At 40.1% G+C, this 13,536-nt stretch overlaps 5 protein-coding genes across 6 annotated transcripts in view; 3 read left to right on the top strand and 2 right to left on the bottom strand.

Annotated features, from left to right (window-relative positions):
• Positions 1–188: 188 nt before the first annotated feature.
• Positions 189–1,525, top strand: LOC108611905 (uncharacterized). 2 transcript variants are annotated; one of them, XM_089465041.1, is made up of 4 exons: positions 189–352; positions 412–623; positions 681–1,087; positions 1,138–1,525. In XM_089465041.1, exons 2-4 carry the CDS (start codon positions 417–419, stop codon positions 1,400–1,402), a joined length of 879 nt encoding a protein of 292 aa, XP_089321167.1. In that variant the 5' UTR covers positions 189–352; positions 412–416; the 3' UTR covers positions 1,403–1,525. The 2 variants fall into 2 exon arrangements, with proteins under 2 accessions (XP_089321167.1, XP_017860234.1); XM_018004745.2 differs by having other exon boundaries at positions 189–623.
• A 49-nt stretch (positions 1,526–1,574) lies between these two features.
• On the top strand, positions 1,575–2,845 carry LOC108611906 (uncharacterized). The gene is made up of 4 exons (XM_018004746.2): positions 1,575–1,775; positions 1,832–2,058; positions 2,115–2,291; positions 2,350–2,845. Exons 1-4 carry the CDS (start codon positions 1,575–1,577, stop codon positions 2,600–2,602), a joined length of 858 nt encoding a protein of 285 aa, XP_017860235.1. The 3' UTR covers positions 2,603–2,845.
• Positions 2,846–3,099: 254 nt separating this feature from the next.
• On the top strand, positions 3,100–4,269 carry LOC108611907 (uncharacterized). Its single transcript, XM_018004748.2, has 4 exons — positions 3,100–3,373; positions 3,435–3,661; positions 3,725–3,901; positions 3,960–4,269. The coding sequence occupies exons 1-4, from the start codon at positions 3,167–3,169 to the stop codon at positions 4,204–4,206; spliced, it is 858 nt and encodes a 285-aa protein (XP_017860237.1). The 5' UTR covers positions 3,100–3,166; the 3' UTR covers positions 4,207–4,269.
• JMJD4 (jumonji domain containing 4) lies at positions 4,151–5,897 on the bottom strand. Its single transcript, XM_018004744.2, has 2 exons — positions 5,064–5,897; positions 4,151–5,010 (listed from the first exon to the last, which is right to left on the bottom strand). Exons 1-2 carry the CDS (start codon positions 5,669–5,671, stop codon positions 4,365–4,367), a joined length of 1,254 nt encoding a protein of 417 aa, XP_017860233.1. The 5' UTR covers positions 5,672–5,897; the 3' UTR covers positions 4,151–4,364.
• A 280-nt stretch (positions 5,898–6,177) lies between these two features.
• The window catches only part of LOC108611514 (uncharacterized), a 179,707-nt gene continuing 172,348 nt past the window's right edge, over positions 6,178–13,536 (bottom strand). Inside the window, exons 13-14 of the mRNA XM_089465035.1 lie at positions 12,205–12,280; positions 6,178–8,220 (exon numbers count right to left, since the gene is read on the bottom strand). Of these exons, the coding sequence (XP_089321161.1) occupies positions 7,992–8,220; positions 12,205–12,280 (305 nt within the window). The 3' untranslated portion in view covers positions 6,178–7,991. The remainder of the gene's footprint in view (positions 8,221–12,204; positions 12,281–13,536) is intronic.

A 13,536-nucleotide genomic window follows, 5' to 3' on the forward strand; every position in this document is an offset into this window, starting at 1 on the left:
GTGTTACATACCAAACAATGTAAACATATTAATTTATTTTGTGTATGAATGCTGTGTGTGTACTGTGCACTGTATTATTACCACTTATCAGTTATTTATTGTTGTACTTAATTTATACCATAACTAATAACACACCTCTCTTCAAGACACTCAGCTACTGATCAGCTGTTAGCATTGAACAGATGAATACTACAGTTTTCTGCGCATAAAATTTGTGGAAGCTATTAAGTTAACAGCTGATCTGCTGTTAATTTCAGTTTGCGTGATAGAGTGATAAGCGTTGTCATAACTAATTCAACACCGGCTAATTTTCCACTGCCGCACCCTTTATCAGTAGATTAATTAAATACAAGTAACAAAGATAGCTTAATAATACTTATAAATTATTAAATAACAGTAATAAACAATTAGTACAAATGGCCCCAAGTTTGACAACAATTACGAATTTGGCTGAGCTAACAGCGCTGAAGGAGCTCCATTTGAAAGATTGGCCCAAGCACTGCGTGGGCTTCTATTGGCTGGACAACTACTTGCGCTGGCTGCAAAAGAATCCCAGTACTAAGTACTTGACATTCTACACACTCGACGGCGATTGGCGACGTGATGGGCTCTTTTTACTACTGGTCTGTATGTGATATGGCTTACCCAGGGCTTAACACGTAATGTTTTGACACTTCCAGCATCGCTACCAATTGTTCTTCAGCAACCTGAGCAGGCAAAAGACACCTGAGCTGTTAACAGCACTAACACTGATGGACTGGACACGTGGCTATAAAGTGAGCGCCATTCACGAGACGCACCACGCGATCTACAAGCAGCTGCTTAGGGAGCATAATCTGTTCATGGATCGCGAAATGAAGACCATTATGTATCGACTGCCCTGCGAGCAGGCCAAAGAGCTGCAAGTGAGCTGCCCGCCGGGCTACTTTCTGGACAACGTACGGCTGGAGCATGCAGAGCTTATTAACGAGCTCTGGTCAGCTAAGCATCCGGGATCGCTGAAGCTCATCCAGCTGCTGATCGAGATGAATACCAATGTGGGATTGTATGAGCAGGAAACTAGACAGCTCTGTGCCTGGTGTTTAAGGTAGGTCGGCGGTAAATAAAGGCCAACCTGATTGACATTTTTCCATTTAGATTGCAGAGCGGCTTCCTGGGCGCCCTGGAGGTGCTACACACGCATCAGCGTCGTGGCCTGGGCTTAGTTGTGGCCGCTGCCATAGCCAAGCGCATAGCCGGCGACTTAAATCACGATGTGACAGCGCTTGTTAATCTAAATAATACGGCCGCATGTAGAGTATTTGAAAAGCTGCAGTTTATGCTAATCAAGGGAGATCATTATTACTGGAGCATGTGCTTGCCCTCGGCAGGGGGCTCACTTAGTTGGCGGATGAGCGAATGATTAGCAGACAGAGAGTAAACAGAAAAGGTCTATTATGTGACACCCATCACCGTATAGCGTTAAGCAGCGTCAGATTAGTATTATCTTACCGGTTGCAGACTTTATAAAGCACAGCCATCGTAATGTTCTATCTTGTAACAAGTTTTCCGCTGAGCGAGCAACAGCCACAGAGATGAAGCTGCAAACTCTAGAAGTACAAGACCTGCGCCAACTGCAGGCGCTCTACAGGCGGGACTGGCCCAAGTATTGCCAGGAGTTCTATAGTCTGAAGAACATGATCTCATTCCTGAAGCTCGATCCGAAGATAAAGCATCTGAAGGCCTACTCCCTGCCGGATAAAACGGCACAGGAGCTGGGTCTCTATCTAATTGTGGTATATATGAGCGAGACACTTTACACCAACCCTGATTTCATCGGATGACTTTGTAGGATCGCTATCAAGTGCTTATGGGTTGCCTGGGTGAATCGTTCGATTTGCTGAAACAGGCCTTGCATCTGCTGGACTGGTCCAAGGGCATTCAATGCACCACTATGCCTAAGCGATACTTGGAACCTGTGCTACAAGTGGTCGAGGAGAAGCAGCTCGAAATCGAACTTCAGTTCTGTAGTATCCTGCACCACCTGCCAGCCAAACAGGCACTGCAGTTCGACATAGAGTGGGATATATCTCTGCTGTCTGTGTGTTCTCTTTTTAAACGGTTTCTTTCAACAGCTGCCCAAAAGGCTTTTATCTGAAATCGTTGGCCGAGCAGGATGCTCGCGTCATTGATCAGGAGTGGCCTTATAGCCAGGAGGGTTCCTTGTACTTCATACAGCGCCAGATACGCATGTGTCAAAGCATGGGCCTCTATGAGGATGACACTCACAATCTGGTGGCTTGGTGCATCAGGTTCATAATGCTATTTCCCATTTATTTGAACTTCTATTTAAGAAATCTCTGCTCCTAGAACACAAGATGGTCTCCTGGGCGCCTTGCAGGTGCGGGTATCGCACAAACGACGCGGCTTCGGCAATCTTATAGTCCGGGCTCTTGCTCGCCGTATTGCCGAGGCGGGGGATGATGTGATCGCCGAAGTCAGCGTCACGAACACAGCCTCTCTACATTTATTCAATAAGTTGGGCTTTCAAAAAATCGATTATTGCAACTGGGTAATAACTCTGCCTGTCGATGGCAGCTTCACCTGGCCGAAAGGTGAATGACACCTAGGAATATCACCTAGGGAATGAGAGAGATATTGTGTGAGGAAGCCGCATATGTAAAAATGTCTAAAAATACTTGCAGATGCTTCGGCATTTATAAACTTGTTAGAAACTGCACATACAAATTAATTTTAAAAGCTGAAAAGCCGAAAAAGTCAGAAATCTAAGAATGAACGCAATACCGGAATGAATATTAATATATATAATTTAATTTGAATAATAAAAAGTCAATTGTAAACTTTAGTTTTTCAGCAAAGATAAAACCATTCCAGCAAGCATTCAACCATATTAAATAACTGTCTCTAATAAATACTAACACAAAAAAAATCTTTCATCGTATGAAAATATCATAAAGCTGCTTCTCTTTATCTCTCACTCTCAACAACCCTCGATTAGCTTATTTTACGATAGGCAAATATTTGTTTTGCTCTCTAACTACTAATTCTTACACCTCTCTTATCTCACTCACTCGCGCTCTTCAAAACATGTTTCATTCCGTCTAATTGCGTTCAGTCTGTCACGCTCACTCGCCTCGGGCAGTCGTCTTTGTGCTTGGCTCTGAGCATGTCGCTCCAATTGGAACGTGTCGACCTTCAGCAGCTGGAGATCTACCAGCAGCATTATAAGCAACAATGGCCCAAATATTGTGCGGAGTTTTATTGTCTAGATAATTTCATAGGTTTCTTTAGAGTGGATCCACAGATGGAGAATGTTAAAGCTTACACGCTGTCCGAGCAGAGGGCTAAAGACGCAGCGCTCTTTGTGATCGTGGTTAGTCATAGTCGTAGCTTTTACACTGATAATTGTGGATGTTAATAACTACGTTTTGTAGGATCGTTATCAGCTGTTTATGGGTTGCTTGGACAGCGGCAAAGAGCTGCTGACGGAGGCGCTGCATTTGCTTGATTGGTCAAGTGGACTGAAATGCAGTTCCATTCCATTTCGTCACATAGAGGCACTCGAGCAGGTCGTCAAGGCTAAACAGCTTAGGGTGCAGTATAGAGACATGACAGACCTATACCATATGCCTCAAAAGGAGGCTGCTGCTCTGGAGGTTGAGTAAGTTCGTCATTAGAACTTAAAATCTCAGCGATCATATGATCTAATGCCTAAATTCTATAGCATACCAGCTGGCTTCTATATGCAGAGTCTCAGTGAGCAGGATGCAGAGCTGATTAATGAGGAATGGCCCAATCGGCATGAAGGTTCCTTGTACTTCATACGACGCCAGATACGCCTCTGCGCGAATATTGGTTTATATGCAGCAGATAGCAACGAGCTGGTTGCCTGGTGCATCAGGTGAGTCACGGAGGCTGCAACAAACAAGGTCAACTGGCTTAGGCCCTGCTCCTTTTAGATTGCAGGGCGGCTACCTGGGCGCTCTACAGGCAACGCATATGCGCCGTGGCTTTGGCAGTCTGGTCACCAAGAAGATCTCTCAGCGCATCGCTGCCCTTGGCCAGGATGTGATGGCCCTGGTGAATCCCCACAACCTAGCCTCAAATGCGATGTTCACCAAGCTGGGCTTCCAAGTAATCGATCAATGTCTCTGGCTGAGAACTGAGCCCGTGGCGGGCGAGTTTATGTGGCCGGACGGGCAGTAAATGCCCGCACCCGGACTCCGTATATTTACATTCGTTACAAATATAATATGATATAGTAAAATACTATTGACTATTGTATATGAATACAACTTTGGTGTACAAAAATATGCCAAGGCCTTCCATATGAACACTCTCAGTCGATATATTATTCCTGCTGCTTACTGCAGCTGCTGCCACAGCCGTTCGCAGCGCTCGTGCAGCTGGGCCGGGCACTGCAGCACGCTCGGCTCCTGCCGCATCTCCTTGAGCAGCTGGCGCACACACTCGAGATCGTATTGCACGTGATAGGCGTTCATTTGGTATCTATGGAAAAGTAAGTGGCTGTTGTTGGTCGTTGATGTACGGCGCTCGGCGATGAATTCCAAAAGCTCTATAAAATCGAGGTAGTTAATGCCAAAGCTGGCCCGCAACATGGTCTGGCAGTGCGCCTCAAAGTTGTCCATCTGTTGGCAGTCCGCGATCTCTCTGTGCACAGCCTGCAGGTTGCTCAGGAGATTACGCCACACCAGCGGCACATTGCACGCATTGAACCAGTTGTGATTGACCGAGATGGTGTCCGTCACGTTCCACACCTGGTGATACCAGCCGCTGGGCACAAAGACAGCCTCGTTGGCAGTTTGATTGATGGTGAAGTAGCGTACGTTGTTCTGCTCCAGCAGCGACTCGTCTATGCTAAAAGGCAGATTTCCTAGACGATCGGCCACCTTTAGTTCCTCACCAGGCGGCAGTATGAGCCACTTCTTATGGCCCACAATGTTTGTGGACCAACTGTAAGAGCCGAAGACATCCGAGTGGAACGACGTCCTGCAGGGAAAAAATGATTAGCGGAATCTACCTAGTGGCTAGCTATTACCTACCAGGAGTCCTTGGGTCCCATGTACACGAAGCGATAGTCATCGCGCTTTTGCTCAATCAGCTGCTCATTCAGCCAGTCGGAGGCGAAATACTTGGGCACTTGGTAGAATTCGTATGCCGGCAGCTGTGCAGCCAGATGCCAGTCCTTGAGGTAGAGATTATCCTTGGCAACGTTGCAGTTTGGTTCCGTTGCCTGCAACTTTGAGTTGTCCACTTCCATGCTGCGCTGCCAGCGCTCCAGGAAGTCGTGAAACTTCAGCTCCAGCTTGGCATGGCTATTAAAATAGGTTGCATTGCAGTCGGCGACAGGCACGGCGAGATCGTCAATGCGGCTTTTGAGGTAGTCGAAATTGATGGGGCTGTGGTTGCGGGTATTGGCATTTGCAGTATCGGTATCGTTGTCCTTATGCGCCCAATTGCGGCACTCCCACGTGTTGGACACATCGGTGATAATTACCGGCCAATTGGCGTGCATGTAGCGCCAGTAGAATTCGTTGTAGCTCAACTCTGTGCTGTGGCGCCGCTGTATGTCAGTGTTATCCACATCTGAGTGTGGATTTGGTCGTGGTTGCAGCGCCAGTAGCTCCGGCGCCGCTTTCTCTGACGCCATGCCAGAAAAACAAAACAAAAAAACGTAAACAAAATATGACTAGAGATTTGAGTGTGCTATAAGGTCACGTATGAAGATAGCCATCAATTTCTCAGAGACCCTTCACCGCATAATATAACTATATAAATGACATTTATTAAAGAACAACTAATTGATAAATTTTGAATATTAACTTCATCGCAACAGAGAATATTTTGCTGTTTAAGTAGCATTTGATAATATTTCAATATATCAGAAAATTCTGTGACGTCACAGATACGCTGTTATATGCTCTCATTTAAATGTGCATAACACTGCTGCTTTGCTGTGGAGCCATTCTCAAAGAGGAGCAATAATGTAAATAGTAACATTTGAGTGCTCACTGTTAAAAGACAGTGTTGTTTAATAATGTTAGGTGCAAAACAGCAAAGCAGTTCGCTCCCCTTGAAATTCTGTATACTTAAAATATGTGCTGTTACCAGCCTGCTCTGTTAATTTTAGCAAGTACACAAACCATAAATAAAAACAACTTGGTTTTATTTTACTGCATTCTGTAGTCATTTTATTGAAATTTATTTGCTAAACATTTTATCCATTATTAAGATTTAACTACAATTTGGATTTTACATACAATATGTGTTTCATGTGTATCATTTCTTATATGCAATAACCCAAAGATCGTCGCAGTATTAAGTGACGTGTGTTTGAAGAATTTGAATTGAATTGTTATTATGTGTGAATTGGTTTGCTGTATAAGTTGCATATGCAAGTCCTATATAGCTATATATACGTATATATATTGTATATGTAGTATATGTATGTAAACTTTACAGATATTTCATGCTCCCGCCTTATAGGCAAACATTTAACCTAAAATCTAACGCTCCACTAACAACTTACTAAGTTACAATGTAATTGTAATTGTTATTTCACTTGTAATAATATGCATATTAAATGTAATTTGCTAGAAAACTATAGAGGTATACAAATCATAGAGGTGTGTATGCGTGTGTGTGAGTGTATGAGTGTGTGACTGTAGGTAAAAATCCTATATACACAATTACATACATACAAAATCGTATAAAATACGTCATAAAAAGTTTAACAATAGTTTTTAAATATTTGCATAGAAAATGTACAATTATTGAGTTTATCTTTATCTTTGCCTTTATCTTTTGTGTGTATATTTATTTACTTAGGGCTACGCACATTTGACTAAACTTTCTTTTGTTTTGTAGGTTCAGAAGGTACAGAGATACTGACAGAGTTTTCTTTTGTTTATGTTTAGGGAGAATTCATTCGTAGTTAGAGTATATATTTATTTTATTTTTTATTTATTTATTTATTTTTTTTTTTTTTACCAATGTTTAGTTATTTACAATTTGTATGCGTGACATGCACTTTCAGCAATTTGCCACGCCCATTTTAACTTATTGTGCTAATTTAGTATGTGGTACGCTATTTATGCCGTTCAGTATAGAGTTTATACAACTGCTTAAAAAATTGAACTAATTGTTTAATAAACATTTAATTAATGCCCGCCCCATAGTTGCGCATAGCTTTCAGTAATTTCCTAAATATTTTATTAATACTTAATATACTTTTTATAACAATAATTATAATAATGTAATATTCAATGTAAGTGTATGCTTTCCCACTTGTTTTTCTTCATCTTCCTTCAATATTTGCATTAGCATTAATCTAAGAAATTAATTCAGTTTTATTTATCATATTTATTACACGCTTGATATGTAGTTTTTCACATAAACAACTAAATGAATCAAGTCGGAAACATATGGTAATTGTATTCTTCATATATCGTATTTCATATTTGATCTATTTCTGTTGTTGGTCCAGTTGAAAGTTCTCATTGGGGAATCTTTAGCGAATTTCATATGGGAGGAGCGGTCGGAGCAGTTGGCTTGGGTGGACAGCAAAAAACCTTTTGGTATTTGTTTCTCAAATAAATCTCAACGATCTGTTGTAAAGTGTGGGTGTTGTGGCTTCTCTTGGCAGTCTGTAGATTGTCTCATAACTTAACAACAACAAAATTCGAAAGGTTTAGTTAGAACTTAGCAATAACTAGCCAAATACTCTTAGTCTTATGAACATATACTTAAAGCTTATACAAACCATAGCTAGGCCATATCTTACATAACTAGAATGCAATTGTATTTATTGATTTATTTTTTAAATATTCCATATTAATTTCTATGTGTATTCACTTTATTATATGCAGCCAAATATATATAGATTTTGTATTTATAGAGATTTTCGTTGCATGCACCTTCACTAAACTGGTCTATTGTACAACCTGCTTGGCTCTAATGCTTAGATTTAATTAGCTGGAAGTACAATTGTATGGATCGTCAGTGCGGAAATTGGGATGATCTTCGTAGGGCTTCAGTCCGGCGGCCTTCTTCTCATCGCGTAGCTTCTCCACCTGCTGCATGACGCGCAAGAAATTGCCCCCAGCCAATTTAGTCAGCTCATCCATAGTCCAGCCCCCACCTAAGAGCTCAGCGAATAATGTGGGATATGACGAAACATCCTCCAGGCCTTTGGGTGTGCTGCAAGTGGGAGAGAGAGATAGAAAATGAATATTTTTAATTGAGTTTATTGGAATAAAGTAAAATTTAAAGGATTTTAATTATTTCAGCTATATATACATATATCATAATATTTAAAAAGTCCAGGGTTTTATAAGAGATGGATCAACATTTGCTTATAAGAAATAACTAATTTTAATAATATATACTCAAACAATTTCATAGTGATTTATCGTATTTACATATATCTTTATTTCCCATTGAAACGGCCTTAAATCAGAGCAATATACTATATATTTCCTATGCACATTCAATTTAGTAGGGGCCTTCAATTATATATTATTTTCTTAATGGTAAATATGGTCATAAAAATTAAACAATAAACCAGACGCTAAATCTACCCAAACTCTGTTCGGATAATAAAGCAGAGAGAGAAAGATAGAGAAAGAGAGAGAGAGAAAGAGAGAGAGATAAATAAATAACAAACAAACCAAATATAATGGCATATAAATAATAAATTTATATTCCTGGTCGCACTTGAAGGAGGATGTACGAATAAATAATAATTTACTGTTATATGCAGCATTTAGGCCACAATTTAAATGACGTGCTTAAGCACAATACAGGGTGCTCACAGACAGACAGAGAGAGAGAGAGAGAGAGAGAGAGAGAGAGAGAGAGAGGAAGGCACAAAATAAGTATACAGGTAAATAAATATATTTAATTTTCAACTGCAAATGATCTATGATGCAGATATTTTCTTGACAGCTGCCCTTTAGTGAAGCACCCTGTATTATCGTAACTATAAATACATATATTTCAAACATGCTGCAGTCAAAAACAAAGCCCAATTTCTGTCATTTGTCTACGTTGTCCTTTAAGCTTCGCATTTATATTGTTTAAGCATCCTTTGCGGTTCCACGTCTCAAATGCGTGCGTGCATTCTTCCATTTGCTATTGCTGTACGCATGCATTTCGTTTGGTGCTTTATTGTTTGTGCGCAAATTAATATCTCCCATTTGCGGTTATGGCCTGTGCTTTAAATTCAATTCGCATTCCACATGATAAATGTATCACAATAATCACGCATTAAAATTAAATTTAATTAACGATAGACGAGCCTAACAAACGAAGTCGAAATACTCTTTCGATTGCTCGAAATGGATTGCCTAACTATGATCTTGTTTGGTTTGATGTAATTCATGCTAGTTCTATTATATATAAAAACTTATTTGATTTTCTAGAATCGGTTGGTTAAGTAACTGTCATGCCTTGTGAATAACCAGTCGAAGAATTAGAATTTAAAAAGAAATTGCATTTTCCATAATTAGAAACCAATTGAGCTGTTTCAATAATTGAAATTTAATATCATATGTGGAAAATTTAGCAAATTTGATTTGTATATATACACACTTTATAATACACCTGTGGCACACTTCATTCTATAGCTTAAATTCTCTATGCACTTCAAGTGTATTTCAATAAACATTACAAAAGAATTCGGCATAAATATGCGATAGCCTGGCCAAAAACTATGAAGATGTGTCAGGTGTCATTGAAGTGGCTCGGAATGCAGTAATACCAGCAGCAACAGCAACAACAACAACAAATATCGAAAACAACGCAGCTTCAATTGCTGCTTGTTAAACGCATTAAATGCCAGTCAACGCCCAGGGGCGTGGCTGTGGTTGGCCATGCGGGGTTCGAGCCGGAAAAATACCATTTGACATTTTGTAATTTCATAGAATTTTAGATTATTTATTGTGAAATACTTGTGCCACTGTGCGTGTGTGCGACTCTATGTGTGTGCGTGTGTGTGTGTGCGTGTGTGTTGTGAGAGTGGCCTATAAATATTCATAAGCGCAATTTCAGTTGTGTTTTTTGACATTTTTCTTTTTATTAGTGCTGCTGCTGTTGCTGTTGTTGTTGTAGTTGCTTTTTCGGCGAAATGAACTTCGTTTCGTTTGGGAAATTGATTTACATGAAAATTGTTGTCGGAAATTTTCATATGCATGTCGCATTACAACAACAAGCGACTTGTTGTGGCTACAAAAATTGTGTGGCATGTAGTAAAAATATTTAATTGAACAACACGCAACAAATGGACGGGTGTCTCAGGGTGTATGTGAGCGTGTGTGTGTGTGTGTGTAAGGGTCAGGACATACTGGAACATCGTCGCTCCTCAAATTTCGTGACATTGTTTATTTTTGTGCTCTGTGTCACCAAAATAAAAGCCAGTGAGACGAAAATAAATGCAAATTTTTGGTCGACAGCGTTATCGAGTTATTGCTGCTGATAACGTTGAATGCTAATGATAATGAGTGCAGTGTACGTATGGGTGGGTTTGTGTCAGTGTGTGTGTGTGTGTGTGTGTGTCTGACATATTGGTAACCATCAGAGCGAATGAATTAAGTCCACTTTCAGTGTGAACCCTTTCCAGCAGGGACCATTCAATTTAAATTGAAGTGTGAAACTGTTTGGCCAATATTCCTGTCTCTCTCTCTGTCTCTCTCGCCCTCTCTGTGTCTGTATATATTCCTCTAACTAATTTAGGTTGAAAAGTGTTCGAGTTTTTGTGTATTTAAAGTATTTAATGTGGATGTATCAGGGAGACAAGGACACACAGAGAGTGAGAGAGAGAGAGAGAGAGAGAGAGAGAGAGAGAGAGAGAGAGAGCAGACACTACCAACTGCCTGCTTTAATAGAATTTTACAAAATAAAATCGAGATATAGAAAGGAATATGCACACTAAAATATATGCATATAATATATTGCATATAATATGCAAATCTTGATATAATAATATAGGATTCCTTTAAATAAAGTTTGGTATCTAAATTAAAATAACCTTCTTCTAACCTCACACCACTTAGATTAATTGGTTCTACGGCTTATTTTATGCGACTCTAAATAAGTCCAAGATTTCATGAAAATTTGGACCACTTATTTATTATTTATGGAACATATTTGTGGCTTAACAATAGACATTTAACAGTAAAACAAGACATTTAATTTTAAGATCTCAAGGGATTTGTAAGACCTCCTCTCCACTTTAGAATACTCTTCATTTTCTTTAGTCTCTTCGTTCTTCTATCTCTTCTATCTGTCATTTCTCTTCATTATCTCTCTTTTTCGCGCACGCACTTATAATATCTAATCATGTTTTTCTTTCGCACTCCTGCTAACTCGTGTTTTTCATGTATTTCTACCTGCCCCTTCTTTATCTGTCGTCTCTGTTTCGATCTCTTTGTTTTATGTTAATTATGTCTACTCGATTCTTCTTCGATTCATCGATTCCTCATTCTTGTTTCTCTCTCTCTTTTTCTTTTTTCTGTATCTTTGCCTCACTCGCTCTCATTCTCTTTTTTCTATATATATGCCCCCCCCCCCCCCTTTTTTCTCTCTCCTGTGCTAGCTCGCATCCTCTATTTCTTTTTGTGCCTCTCTCCCTCCCACTAACCACAAGTCTTTCGTTGACTTCTTTGTCAATAACAGGAGATTACAAATGTCATATTAATACAAAATTAATGTCTTTAGTCAAGCAGCTAGTATACTCTCTTTGCTTTGTAAGCGTGTATTACTCGATATATAAAGATATTATAAAATTCTCAAAGCCTTCGCGGTGATAAATAGTACATCTGCCCTTGGCAACCGCTGTAATTATTCGCTGTGCTTACTTCCCCCTTCCTCTCCCAGCACTCTCTCACCTTTTCACTGCCCATTTTGGCGACCTTAACGAACCGCAATATGAATTGGCAGCCGCAATATGCCAATGTTAAGCTGCTGTACTTAAATAGAATCAATTAATAACTTAAAAACCACCTGGGCAGAGGCTGCGACAGAGAGTGCGGAAGAGATGCTGGAAGAGTGGGAGAGAGAGAGAGAGAGAGAGAGAGAGAGAGAGAGAGAGAGGGAGTGCTTCTCAGTTACCGTAGCAGTTGCTCTCTGTGAAGCTTGTGGCCAAGGGAAATGCGCATTTAAGTGAAATAAATGACTTTTACTTACTAATTAATGCCGTCGTAGCCGGCGCCGAGGCCAACGTGATCGATGCCAGCAACGCGCTTAATGTGATTAATATGCGCTGTGTGTGTGCGTGGGTGTGGGTGTATATCCGCGGGTGTCCGAGTGTGTGAGTGTCATTTTGCATTTCGTTGTGTTGGTCAGCAGGATATCGAATGACAAGCATTCAAGCGTGATGTTGTTTGTTGTTGTTGTTGTCGAGTTCATTAGAGTCCATTGTTAAGTGAGCGCCGTTGTTGTTGTTGTTGTTGTTGTTGTCGCGGTTATTGTTGTTGTTGTTGCCATCATCATCATAAGCCGTCGTTATTAAAATTTTGCAAATTTGAAATGTGTCCAGGCGCCAAGACAATGCCATGAAAAGACAAAAAGAGATGGAAACCAAATCACGTCACATTAAACAATTGCACAATAAATACCAAGAAGAAAAAAAATCATCAAAAAAATTGTAAAGAAAGCAAGCAAACAATTAGCAGGCAAAAGCAAGCAATTGAACTGATTCGAGATACTGTGTAATCCCAATAAATGATTATTATAGAGGCAGACCCCTCGCTGTCTGTCTCTTATGATCTCTAAGCTGCCTGTAAGCTGTATATGAATGATTGTTCAGTTAATCCTGGTATTATGATTGACTGATTCTTTATTCATAATCAGGTAATTTCAAGATCACTTCAAATCATTTCAGATATAATAATATATAATCCTTATAACAAATCATGTGACATCTCCATCGACTGTCTTAAGATTCACTGCTTATAACTGGCAAATCAATCAATGTTTTTAGAGGTTCAAAATTAATCTACCCCTAGGTCTAGATTGGATATGACTTCATGGTCTACTATGAACTTCTTTAAGGATCATATGCAAACTCAGTATTTAGCCCTATGTATAGTGTTATGACTATATGATCTTTTATGAACTTTTTTAAGGATATACTTCTTTAAGGATCATATGCAAACTCAGTATTTAACCCTATCTATAGCGTTTTGACTCCGATGACCAAAGTGCTTATTGACCCTTTCAATTTTTCCAATTACCAACTGTCCACTTCACTCAATGTGCTAGCATACCCGCTTCCTGGCTTAGGGCATGCGCAGCCGAATTGTGTGAAAGCCAACGAAACAGGAAGTGATTACGTCCGCCATTTTGATGGCGTGTCAAAAGCAATGCCAACAAAAAAATGGCAGTGCTAGCCGAGAGGCAATAATGAACTAGCTGAAACAATGGGCTGACAATCAGCGGTGCTGGGTGGTGCACGGTGGGTGCTGGCTGGAGCCACAGAGACCGCAGTCAGTCGGCGGCGTTAATTGTTTTGCATGC

This window comes from Drosophila arizonae, chromosome 3 (assembly GCF_054131065.1).
Source record: "Drosophila arizonae isolate 15081-1271.41 chromosome 3, UAZ_ARI_1.0, whole genome shotgun sequence".
NCBI lineage: Eukaryota > Metazoa > Arthropoda > Insecta > Diptera > Drosophilidae > Drosophila > Drosophila arizonae.

Coding starts and splice junctions, on each gene's coding strand:
- LOC108611905 (XM_018004745.2), top strand. CDS start 417: ATGGCCCCAAGTTTGACAACAATTACGAATTTGGCTGAGCTAACAGCG. Junction 624..680: donor ATGGGCTCTTTTTACTACTG/GTCTGTATGTGA, acceptor TGACACTTCCAG/CATCGCTACCAATTGTTCTT. Junction 1,088..1,137: donor CTCTGTGCCTGGTGTTTAAG/GTAGGTCGGCGG, acceptor TTTTCCATTTAG/ATTGCAGAGCGGCTTCCTGG.
- LOC108611906 (XM_018004746.2), top strand. CDS start 1,575: ATGAAGCTGCAAACTCTAGAAGTACAAGACCTGCGCCAACTGCAGGCG. Junction 1,776..1,831: donor TGGGTCTCTATCTAATTGTG/GTATATATGAGC, acceptor ATGACTTTGTAG/GATCGCTATCAAGTGCTTAT. Junction 2,292..2,349: donor CTGGTGGCTTGGTGCATCAG/GTTCATAATGCT, acceptor CTCTGCTCCTAG/AACACAAGATGGTCTCCTGG.
- LOC108611907 (XM_018004748.2), top strand. CDS start 3,167: ATGTCGCTCCAATTGGAACGTGTCGACCTTCAGCAGCTGGAGATCTAC. Junction 3,662..3,724: donor GCTGCTGCTCTGGAGGTTGA/GTAAGTTCGTCA, acceptor TAAATTCTATAG/CATACCAGCTGGCTTCTATA. Junction 3,902..3,959: donor CTGGTTGCCTGGTGCATCAG/GTGAGTCACGGA, acceptor TGCTCCTTTTAG/ATTGCAGGGCGGCTACCTGG.
- JMJD4 (XM_018004744.2), bottom strand. CDS start 5,671: ATGGCGTCAGAGAAAGCGGCGCCGGAGCTACTGGCGCTGCAACCACGA. Junction 5,011..5,063: donor ATGGGACCCAAGGACTCCTG/GTAGGTAATAGC, acceptor TTTTCCCTGCAG/GACGTCGTTCCACTCGGATG.